This window comes from Myxocyprinus asiaticus, chromosome 12, assembly GCF_019703515.2.
Source record: "Myxocyprinus asiaticus isolate MX2 ecotype Aquarium Trade chromosome 12, UBuf_Myxa_2, whole genome shotgun sequence".
Taxonomy (NCBI): Eukaryota; Metazoa; Chordata; class Actinopteri; order Cypriniformes; family Catostomidae; genus Myxocyprinus; species Myxocyprinus asiaticus.
In genome coordinates, this window is record NC_059355.1 from 38,153,732 (window position 1) to 38,166,522 (window position 12,791).

At 39.1% G+C, this 12,791-nt stretch overlaps 1 protein-coding gene across 4 annotated transcripts in view; it reads left to right on the forward strand.

The window, feature by feature from the left end:
• Positions 1-12,791, forward strand: part of LOC127448618 (SLIT-ROBO Rho GTPase-activating protein 3-like) — a 112,384-nt gene that overhangs the window by 24,265 nt on the left and 75,328 nt on the right. For all 4 annotated transcript variants that reach the window (XM_051711278.1, XM_051711279.1, XM_051711280.1 and 1 more), the window contains exon 2: positions 2,569-2,746. In XM_051711278.1, coding sequence (XP_051567238.1) covers positions 2,569-2,746 — 178 coding nt within the window. The remainder of the gene's footprint in view (positions 1-2,568; positions 2,747-12,791) is intronic.

A 12,791-nucleotide genomic window follows, 5' to 3' on the forward strand; every position in this document is an offset into this window, starting at 1 on the left:
GCCTGACTACCACCCCTGGAGTTGCGAGTTCAAATCCAGGGCATGCTGAGTGACTCCAGCCAGGTCTCCTAAGCAACCAAATTGGCCCGGTTGCTTGGGAGGGTAGAGTCACATGGAGTAACCTCCACGTGGTCGCTATAATGTGTGGATTTCGCTCTCGGTGGTGCGCGTGGCGAGTTGTGCGTGGATGCCGCAGAAAATGGCGTGGGCCTCCACGCGTGTTACGTCTCCGCGGTAACGTGCTCAACAAGCCATGTGATAGGATGCACGGATTGACGGTCTCAGACACAGAGGCAACTGAGATCCATCCTCCGCCACCCGGATTGAGGCGAGTCACTACTCCACCATGAGAACTTAGAGTGCATTGGGAATTGGGCATTACAAATTGGGGAGAGAAGAAATGAGCCCTGACATCCTGGAACCTTCTCATATCTATATTAATAGCAAGGTGCCTTCTATAGTGATGTACAGCCTCCAAATGTTGAATATGTGTTGAGTTTGAAATGCACTTTATGTTGATGCATGTAGCATAATAGTACAGGTATTAAGATAAAATATTGATTTAGTAATTTATAGTTCAGGTTCCTACAGAAAATTAATCATGGTTTTACTATAGTAATATTGTAATAATCATGACTGAAGTAACCATGACTGCTGTTACCAGGGTTTTCTTAGCAGAAATCATGGTTTTGATAGAATTAACCATGGTTTTACAACAGTAATACTCTAATTTCCATATGCAGTTGTGTGCAAAAGTTTGCATACCCTGGCAGAAATTGTGAAATTTTGGCATTGATTTTGAAAATATGGCTGATCATGCAAAAAAACTGTCTTTTAATTAAGGATAGTGATCATACGAAGCCATTGATTATCACAACCACACCGTCTATTTCCAGAGCAGCCTGTATTTCTCCTGAGGTTACCTGTGGGTTTTTCTTTGTATCCCGAAAAATTTTTCTGGCAGTTGTGGCTGAAATCTTTCTTGGTCTACCTGACCTTGGCTTGGTATCAAGAGATCCCTGAATTTTCCACTTCTTAACAAGTGATTGATATCTTTTAATATCCTTTTCCAACTTTATAAAGTTCCATTACCTTGTTACGCAGGTCTTTTGACAGTTCTTTTCTGCTCCCCATGGCTCAGTATCTAGCCTGCTCAGTGCATCCACGTGAGAGCTAACAACTCATTGACTATTTATACATAGACACCAATTGCGATTTAAAAAGCCACAGGTGTGGGAAATTAACCTTTAATTGCCATTTAAACCTGTGTGTGTCACCTTGTGTGTCTGTAACAAGGCCAAACATTCAAGGGTATGTAAACTTTTGATCAGGGCCATTTAGGTGATTTCTGTTATCATTATGATTTAAAAAGGAGCCAAACAACTATGTGATAATAAATGGCTTCATATGATCACTATCCTTATATAAAAGACAGTTTGTTTTTTTGATCAGTCATATTTCCAAATCAATGCCAAAATTTCACAATTTCTGCCAGGGCATGCAAACTTTTGAGCACAACTGTAGTAACCATGGTTTTACTAAATATTATTACCATGACAGTAACCATGTTGATTTTGTGGTTACTATGATTTTACTACAAATACCATGATTCAAATATTGTTAATGTAGTAAAACCATGATTTTTAATTAATGGCAAACCTGTTGAAGTGTTTGTTACCAAATACAGTATTCTTACTATGGGGTTTTTTCTGAACATGGCAAATACTGAACCGTACCGAAACAGTGACCTTAAAACTGTGATACAAACCGAACCGTGAGAAATTTGAACCATTACACCCTTAAAGTTTAGTAACATTTTGGCATCTTGCAGTTGTAGACAGTTGTAGACTGTTAATTTTTAACATATTCAAAGTACTGTTATTGATAGGTGATGTATTATCATGCACTAATTGATCCTTCACTAAGCATTGCCCCCCTTGGTTACATTCGCTTGCTCTGACAAGCTCTGCAGAACTTCCCTTTGGTATGAATGGGAGATTTCCGTGAATGGTGTGGTTTTTGGCAAAATATTCTCACAAACAGAATGGATAATATTATTACTTGTGCTGGAATGAAGAGTGACATTGTAAAGCATATTAAATGTTAAATTACACACTAATTTGATTGAAGACTGTGAATCAGAATTGAGGCAAACGATCATTACAGTCACGAAAAAAAGAGAAAAGCTTCATCTGAAGCATCTACATCAACATGTTGTAACAATATATTACATGCCTACTGCCTCCTGGTGAATTATCTATGCTCTCTTTAAGAAGTAGAAGACCTTGTCAAATAATTTCCATATATATAATTTTTATAACAGCAAGTAACAGCAAAAATAGCATTTATATTCTTACATGTATTTAAAAATTAATATTTAGTGGAATGAGGGAACTTATGTTTGCTTAATATTTTGTAAATTTGTATAGAAAATCATGTTAAAAATGTGTGTATCTCTGAAATAGTGATAAAGTAAATATGTATGAAACTATATGAATTTTTTACATATTGAGAATTGTGCTGAAAGTCCATCTTATGTGTTTGCTGTATGTCTACTCTGTTGTTTAGAGATCAGGAATCAACTGGTCGAGCAGTTTAAGTGTCTGGAGCAGCAGTCAGAGGCTCGAATCCAGCTGCTGCAGGACCTACAGGAGTTTTTCAGGCGCAAGGCCGAGATTCAGCTGGAGTACTCTCGGAGTCTGGAGAAACTGGCGGAGAGGTTCTCATCAAAGATTCGTGGCCCAAGGTAAGGCTTGTTGATATGTCTGTGTGCAAGTAGGGCTTAATATTAATGATGGCCCTGGGGCCAGTTTGAGATTTTGGGGGACTGTTGAAGGAGCAGCCTGTACTGTGTTTTCACTACATCCTATGTTCGTCAGCCATGTACATGTTTTTCTGCCGTGCAAACTCAAACATTTAGATTTTTGTGATGTATTGAACATTGCTGTTGAATTCTGCTTATTTATATACAGTATATCACCAAGGTAACAGTATCTATTGTTAGCTAACTTCTTGGAGGCATATGTTAGAATGGTTTGAAAATTATAAGTTAGTAATGTTTTAGAAATGTTGCTAAAAATATCTCTTTATCCTAAATGTGAAAATGTTGGCAGGCCAAGTAAAAACCCAGCCCTGGCATGTGCGTTTGAGTGTGCATATCCTTAATTGTTCACGCCAGATTATTTCTTCTCTTCATTTCTCAGTCTGTTTCACCCTTTGTCTTGGTTCTCATGCTATCAGAGCAGAAATAGCTGCTGGTGAATTTCAAATCTCTCCCTCCCTGCTGCTGGATGTAATCGTCCTTCACACAGGGTTTGCTCCACTCTTTACACTACAAAACTTTGTTAAAGAATTTGTTAAAGACCCATAGGCATAAGGATGTTACCTTTAGCTGTTAATTTAAATTAAATTCCCCATGTGATTAATTATTACCTCTAAAGAAAACTTGCTTTGTGCTATTCCAAGACAGCCAGTTCATTCTCCAAAACCAATTTCTTGACCAATTCATCTTCAAACCAATTACATCTTACTGTGTTTCCTTGCATCAAAGTTCCTTTGAGGCAACTCAGTCCATTTGGAAGCCATCATGATGGCGCCACAGATGGCAGCCTCGGTTTGGTGCGCTCCTATTGTTTTGTTGTTTTTGTTTGTTTGTCTTGTGTTTAGTAATCTTTTTCCAGTCTGTTTTACCAGAGACGAACTGCTGAACATTCGACAGCTTATACCAGACAGTCTTTTCACGTTTTTTTTTTGAATATTCAGACGTTTTGCTAGACATTTTAGTTGGCGGCGCGGCTTTGTTGTTCAGGAGACACAGGCGAGGAAGACGAGCCGGTGAGCTGGTCAAACTCCGTCGGCGGGGCTTTCAAACAACGCTGCTGAGCATTCATCTTGCGAATCTCCGCTCTCTTCCTAACAGAACGGGCGATCTGTATCTCCTCACCCACACAAACAAGGACTTTTCAACCTCTGCTGCCTTGTGCTTCACAGAAACCTGGCTGAGTGAAGCCATTCCGGACAGCGCGTTACATCTGCCGGGCTTCCAGCTGTTCAGAGCGGATCGCATCGCAGAGTTAACGGGGAAAACGAGAGGCGGTGGAACATGCTTTTACATCGATGAAAGTTGGTGTACAGATGTAACAACGTTAAAGAGGATGTGCTGTCCTAATTTGGAAGCGCTCTTTATTAACTGTAAGCCTTTCTACTCGCCGCGGGAGTTTTCCTCATTTATTCTGATGAGTGTGTATTTCGCGCCAAACGCATGTTTGAATGCGGCGCTGCAACAGCTGACTGATCAGATCACAGACATGGAACAACAATACCCGGACTCAGTTATTATTATTCTTGGGGATTTTAACAAAGCAAATCTCACACGTGAACTGCCCAAATACAAACAGCACATCACATGCCCCACCAGAGACAGGAACATACTGGATCATTGTTACACAACAATAAAGGATGCATATCGCTCTGTCCTTAGAGCAGCTTTGGGACTCTCTGATCACTCACTGGTTCATCTTCTTCCAACCTACAGGCAGAAATTAAAATCAACCAAGCCAGTAGTAAGGACTGTAAAGAGATGGACCAATGAAGCAGAGCGGGAACTACAAGCCTGCTTTGACTGCACTGATTGGAGTGTTTTTGAGGCTGCAGCCACAGACCTGGACGAGCTCACAGATACTGTAACATCATATATCAGTTTCTGTGAGGATATGTGCATTCCTACTAGGACTTATTTAAAGTTCAACAACGACAAACCGTGGTTTACAGCAGAGCTCAGGCAGCTTCGTCAGGACAAAGAGGATGCTTACAGGGGTGGGGATAAAGTCTTGTACAATCAGGCCAGGAACACACTGAACAAGGAAATCAGAGTGGCTAAAAGAAGATACTCTGAGAAGCTGAAAAACAAGTTTTCAGCTAACAACCCTGCATCAGTGTGCAGTGGCATGAAACAACTCACAAATTACAGGACTCCTACCCCCAACCCTGTGGTGGACCAATAACTGGCTGACAACTTGAATGTGTTCTACTGCAGATTTGAAAGGCCCAATCTCACACCCCACACCCTCTCTGATCTTCACGTCACACAACCACCAACACCTCCTGCAACCCCCCTCCTCCCCCCTCTTGCTACTCAACCTGCACTTAAGATCTGTGAAGATGATGTGAGCCGCGTCTTTCGGAAACAGAAGACGAGAAAAGCTTCAGGCCCAGATGGCGTCTCACCAGCGTGTCTTTGATCCTGTGCTAACCAGCTGGCCCCCATCTAAACACAGATCTTCAATAGATCACTGGAGCAGTGTGAAGTCCCATGCTGCTTCAAATGCTCAATCATTATTCCTGTCCCAAAGAAACCAAAAATCACAGGACTTAATGACTACAGACCTTTCGCCCTGACTTCTGTGGTCATCATTTGAGAGACTGGTGTTGGCCCACTTGAAGAACATCACTGGACCCTTTCTAGATCCCCTTCAATTTGCTTATCAAGCAAACAGGTCTGTGGATGATGCAGTCAACATGGGATTGCATCATATCCTGCAACATCTGGACAGACTAGGGACATATGCAAGGATCCTTTTTTGATCCTTTTTTTCAGTTCGGCTTTCAACACCATCATCCCAGCTATACTTCAGAATAAATTACACCAACTCTCTGTTCCCATGTCTGTCTGTCAGTGGATTACCAGCTTTCTGACGGACAGGCAGCAGTTTGTGATCAGCACTGGTGCCCCCCAGGGATGTGTGCTCTCCCCACTACTCTTTTCCCTCAACACCAACGACTGCATCGCCAAGGACCCCTTTGTCAAGCTCCTGAAGTTTGCAGATGACACCACTGTCATCGGCCTCATCCAAGATGACGATGAGTCTGCATACAGAAGGGAGGTTGAACAGCTGACTGTCTGGTGCAGTCAAAACAACCTTGAGCTGAACATGCTCAAAACGGTGGAGATGATTGTGGCTTCAGGAGGAACACCCCAACACTGACCCCCCTCACCATTCTAAACAGCACTGTGGCAGCAGTGGAGTCATTCAGGTTCCTGGGAACTACCATCTCACAGGACCTGAAGTGGGAGACACACATTGACTCCATTGTGAAAAAGGCCCAGCAGAGGTTGTACATCCTTCGCCAGTTGAGGAAATTCAACCTGCCACAGGAGCTGCTGATACAGTTCTACTTAGCAGTAATTGAGTCTGTCCTCTGCACTTCAATAACTGTCTGGTTTGGTTCAGCTATGAAATCAGACATCAGAAGACTACAAAGGACAGTTGGGACTGCTGAGAGGATTATTCGTTAACCCCCCCCCCCCCCCCCCTCAAGAACTATACATTTCCAGAGTGGGGAAAAAGGCTGGAAAAATCACTCTGGACCCCACTCATCCTGCCCACTACTTCTTTGAACTGTTACCTTCTGGCCGACACTTCAGAGCTCTGAGCACCAGAACCGTCAGGCACAGGAACAGTTTTTTCCCTCAGGCTATTCATCTCATGAACAGTTAAATTGCCCCATTGAGCAATAACAATGTGCAATACACAGTTTAGTCTTTTTTATATTTATCCAACACATCCAACCTCTTCTGCCATTTCATTCCTCTTTGGAAATAAAACAAAAAACAAAAAAATATTTGCACTGTACATAACAGATAACAGATGTGTATTAGATTGCACTATGTATGTGTGTGCTGTGTATGTGTGTGTACGTATGCGTATAACTATTTTTTATTTGTTATTATCTATGTCTTGCTACTGGTTTTGTATTTTTTTTTGTATTGTTGTACACTGGAAGCTCCTGTCACCAAGACAAATTCCTTGTATGTGTAAGCATACTTGGCAATAAAGCTGATTCTGATTCTGATCTTCGAAGTGCCATCAGGCTGCTATTTTCTATCTAGGTAACAGGCATTCAAGTACAGATCTACTTGAATGGGGAAAGACCAACATCTCAATTTCCAGTGTTTGTCAAGCTTATGTTTCAATAACACAAAAATCTGACAGAAATCTCTAAACAACAGAGTAGACATACAGCTAAAATCAAGCTAAATTTTTTTTTCTTTTAGGTTCATCCTGCTAATGCGCATGTCTTTTCTTGAGCAATAAGACAAAGCAGTTACTTTACCAGAGGATAGACTCTATTAGCTGAAAGTCAACACTTCGTTTGCATTAAATGCCATACTGAGCATTGCAATTTCTCTCATTCATTTTCTACAAGTGGTCTGTCTCCTATTCATGATGTCTCTGCTTTCATGCATGAGATCAGATTCAGATTCTCGGTTGCAGTGGCATCAAGCCAACAATGGAGTGAGAGTCTGCAGTAAAACTTCTGCTTACAAGACTTCATTTGTTCACAGTAGGCTGTGCCAATGGACTGGTATTCCAGGAATCGGAACAGTGTAGGGGTATATGCGCAACATGGACAGCTTTCACTGTTGCACACTGTCTCAGTGTTTACTACAGCATCTTCCGCTGAACGTGTTTAGATGTGCGAATGCTGACGGGGGAGAATCGGGTGGCGTAAATGGCGAAACGGGCCCCCACTGGAAGCCTGTGCGTTAATGCGCCCCTGCTTAAGAATGCTAGCTCTGATACTTTAATTGGGACACATCCTGACAACTTTTAATAGATTCCATCCTCATGTGGTATGGGGACAGAAAAAAGAATATATCAGTTTCAAGAGGTGAAAACAAACTAGAGTTTGAATGGAAGTGCATGTGTATGTTGTTGAGATCATAATACTTATGAGTTGTATCAATAAATTTCAGTGGAGTTCAAAAGTCTGCACTTGTGAAAATGCCTATATTTTGCATTTTTCTAATTTTGTATTAATTTTATTTAATTTGTACAAATTATATTATCAAAATAACAATTTAAGTGAAAGGTTAATTAGAAACATTAACATGATTTTCATAGTTTATTACAATTTCTTGTATTTAATATGTCCCCCTTTTGCTTGAATAACAGCATGAACTCGAGCTGGTATGAACCCCACTGACAGGGAAGTTTACGCAAAACCTGATAGTCTATGTTATTCTAGCATGAATTGAGAATGCTCCAAATAGCATCTTGTGTGCTTCAATGGAAACAAAGAAATCGGACCATTTGTATTAACGAGTTAACAAACATTTGATTAGTCAATGTCACAAATAGGGATGTACGATACCGCGCTCATGGACTGGTACTCGTAAAAATGCTCCGATACCAAAAACCGACACCATCTGACTTACGAATGCCATTACGTAAACATTCAGCCCACAAATTAAAATCACGTTATGTCCTAGAGAGATTATTTAACCGCAAAAGCTGTGATTTATTGAGATAAATATATAGTTTGCTTGTAATTCAACCGTGAGCGCTTGTGAATTTGTGGAGACCGTTTTGTGCTGATGCTTGCTGCTCATACCTTTTTAAGGCTCCTCCAAGGCTCATACAGGGAAAACACCATTAAGCACATCATGCACTTTGTAGCAGATGACAGTAAACAGAGTGCAAATTCACATTGTTGTGCAAGGCACATACAGAGTACATACTTATTTAATTAAATAGCAGCCTTTTGTGGTTTAAAAATCACTGTGAGTCACGTAGCGACTGGCTTTTCCAGAGTGGGAATCTGCCGTCATAACATCAGAGCTCCTTGGTCGTAACAACACAGAAATACTTCAAAATAAAAGCTCCGTCAAAATTAAAGGTAAATTTATAGGAAAAAAGTATGACAGAAATATATCACTACTGTAAAGTTATGTAATATTCACTGTACTACTACTACTACTACTACTACTACTACTACTACTACTACTAATAATAATAATAATAATAAATCAGTAGTAAATGCATTATACTTAAGCGGTATCTAACATCTGTGATGATCTGTGATGCAGCACTTTATTTGACAATATATAATTCCAATGTTGTATTTTGGATTGTGCTGTGAGGTTCTGTACAACCCCTGGCAAAAAATATGGAATCATCACACTTAGAGGATATTCACCCAGCTTTTTTACTTCATAGCAAATAAACAAATCACAGATATGACACAAAAATGTTTTTGTTTAATAGCTGAACATTCTGGCTTTGTGAAACATCCCTTGAACAAATTAAATTATATTGTTTTAATGAATGGCATATTTTTTTTTTCCAGATCAAGTAGAGGAAAAAGTTATGGAATCACCTTGTAATTTGCATTTCTAAAACAAATACCGGCACAAGTCTAAAAATGCAAATTAGTCTGCAGTTAAAAGAGAGTGCTTACAGACCTTAACGAGCTGTTGCACTTGGCTAATTGAAAGGAAACATGGCCCCAACAAAGGAGTTGTCAACTGAAACAATGGAAAAGGATTATACAACTCCTTCAAGAAGGAAATCCAACACAGAGTGTGGCAAAAGAAGTTAGTCAGCAGTTTCTGAAATTTGGTGCAAGGATAAACATAATGGGAAGGTTATAAAAGGAGAACATACTGGCAGACCAAGGAAGACGTCAAAGCATCAGGATAGAAAACTCAAAGCAATATGCCTTGAAAATAGAAAATGCATAACAAAACAAATGAAAAACAAATGGGCGGAAATAGGAGTCAATGTTTGTGATAGAACTGTAAGAAATCAGCTGAATGAAATGGGATTTACATATAGAAAACCAGCACTAACACCTAAACAGAAGAAAACAAGGCTACAGTGGGCTAAAGAGAAGCAATCATGGAGTGTGAATGATTGGATGAAAGTGATATTCAGTGAAGAATCACGAATCTACATTGGCCAAGGTGATGATGCTGGAACTTTTGTCTGATGCCGTTCTAATGAAACATATAAAGATGACTGCCTGAAGAAAACAATCAAATTTCCCCAGTCATTTATGATATGGAGTTGCATGTCAGGTAAAGGACCAGGGGAGATGGCAATCATTACCTCAACAGTCAATGCACAGGTGTACATTGAAATTTTGGACACTTTTCTCATTTTATCGATAGAAATCGGTCATTTTTCAGGATGATAGTGCATCTTGCCACAGAGCAAAGAATGTTAAAGCTTTTCATCAGGAAAGGCATATCAACTCATATCAAAGTGAGTCAAAACATATCAAAACAGTCCAGATCTCAATCCGTTTGTAAATTTATGGTGGAAATTGAAAAACTGATCCTTGAATAGGCTCCATCCTGCAAATCTGATCTATCAACCACTATTCGAGAAAGTTGGAACCAGCTTGATGGAGAATATTGTTTTTCATTAGTGTTTTACAAATCCATGCCTCAAAAAAAATTCAGGCTGTCATAAAAGCCAGAGGAGGTGCAACAAAGTGTGTTTTCTTTTTTTCTTTTTTTCTTTTTTTTTTATGATTCCATAATTTTTTTCTTCAACATTGAGTGATTCCACAATTATTTCCTTTACTTGATCTGGAAAAAAGTTGCCATTAATTAAAATTATATTATTTAATTTGTTTGAGGGAAGTTTCACGAAGCCAGAATGTTCAGCTATTAAACAAAAATTGTTTTGTCATATCTGTGATTTGTTAAATTGCTACGAAGTAAAAAAGCTGGGTTAACATCCTCCAAGTGTAGCGATTCCATAATTTTTGCCAGGGGTTGTATATAAGCACTTCATTTGATAAAAAATAATACAATATTATGTTGAAAATTAATTCATTTATTTAAACACCATTTTGATTATAAAATTGAAATAAACTGTTGTTATGGAGTTTAGAAAAATAAAAGTGTATCGGATTCAGTATCGGCTAGTATAAAAATGAAGTATCGGTACCTGAACTGGTTCTCAAAAAATGGTTTCTGGACATCCCTAGTCACAAATGTGCTAACATTTGATAGTGACCTAGAAATAGTGCAGAATTGTAAATAGTTTTAGTTTATTAATAGCGAAACAAAACAAAAAATATGTGGACTCTTGGACCCAACTGTACTCTAGATGTTTTGTAAGTGTGTTGCTGCAGGATTGGCTGGTTTAATTAACAGCAGCTGGTGGAGGTGGACCGTCTGCTGCTTGCTCCTGAGGCCAGTCTCACTGCACCATTGACTGCATTACTGCAGACAACAATGAGGATCAGCATTGCCAGTAGCTGCTGCTCTACTGGCCCTGCGTCTGGCCTCGTCTTTCTCTTTAGTTGTTTCTGAAGTGGTTCTGTGTTTAATTTCAGTTTCTTATTTCATTTTCCTCTTTTCTTTTTTTCTCTCCTTTGATAATTTGTCAACTTTTGAGTTGAAAAGCTGAAAAGGATATTTTTTAAAGTTGTAATGCTGATTTGCATGCAGTAGCAGTAGGTGGTCATAAAAGTGTCATGAAATTAGTCCATGCCACTTGTGCATCATATTTTAAGTCTTCTGAAGGCAAACGATCACTTTTGTACAGACCGAAATATCAGCTGAAATATCAACTCTCAAACCAAATCAAATTAAATCAATAAGAAAGTCTGTAAATCAAATAAAGCAACCCATAAGAAACATCAAACCTCATTGGTTTTTGTGCGTCTTGTAAGCAGACGTTATGACAGAAGAACCTTTGAGATTTGATGTTTCTGAAATTTGGGCATATTTGATTATTGTGCATGATAAATGTATCACTTGCCATTGAAGTGTGAGCACCCCAACAGACATGCTTTGTATTCATTTGACGTGCATGTACTTTTATCCAAAGTGGCTTATAGTGTGTTCTAGGTATACATTTGATCAATATGCGTGGGAACCGAACCCACCTTGGCATTGCTAAAAGGTTGGGATGTGTAAAACGAATTTAACACAGCCAATGGACCAGTTGCTGCGTTGTCTGAGCTAGGCGACTAGTTAGTGCAAAGGAACCCATGTATAAGGCATTATGTCCATTTGTATTCAACAAAGGCTGCAGTATACCGAGCGTCCTCATTTAAACAAGTCTCGTGGCCTTCGTAGGACAAATGGAAACAGAACTTATCATGGTTGCTATGACAGCATGCCACTCTTTAACAATCGCGAGCACTTTGTGTGAGAAGGGAACAGAGTTCCTTTGGAAGGGAGTGTATGAGGTACATTTTAGGAGAGTTTTAATGAAGAGAGAAAAGAAAATAGATTTTACACGTGTACTTTTAGTTTATAATACTTTATTTTAATTATATATTACTATAATTATACATATTATATACTCTGCGCCTGTTTACTGAGGTACTTCAACTTGGGAATTAACATTCCTTGCTTTTGAACATCTTATTTTCAGACAAATGATGTTCATTTCCATTGAAGCAAAGAATTGTGGATTATGAGTACCCACAAAGGATACACCTCTTGCATCCTCCGAATTCCTGTGAAAGAAGGTTGCATTCGGAGTGTCCTACTCGCTTCTCTGAAACGAGACAGCCTCGAATGCGACCTCCGTAACCTTCGCCTCGGCCGACAAATGCGACCTCCTGAGGACGCAGCCTTCGAAACAAGACACAGCTAGAATATCATTTTAACTTATCAAATTATTTTGTTATTTTAGAATATAAAATATAACATATACACCAATCAGCCACAGCATTAAAACCACCTGCCTAATATTGTGTAGGTCCCCTGCATGCTGCCAAATCAGCACCAATCCTCATCTCAGAATAGCTTTATATATATATATACATACATACATACATACATACATACATATACAGTATGTATATATACACTACTGGTCAAAAGTTTTGAAACACTCATTCTTTATTATAATTTCTTTTCTCCACATTTTAGAATAATAGTGAAGTCATCAAAACTATGGAATAACATAAATGGAACTATGGGAATTATGTTGTGACTAAACAAAATCCAAAATAAATAAAAACTGTGTTATATTTTAGCA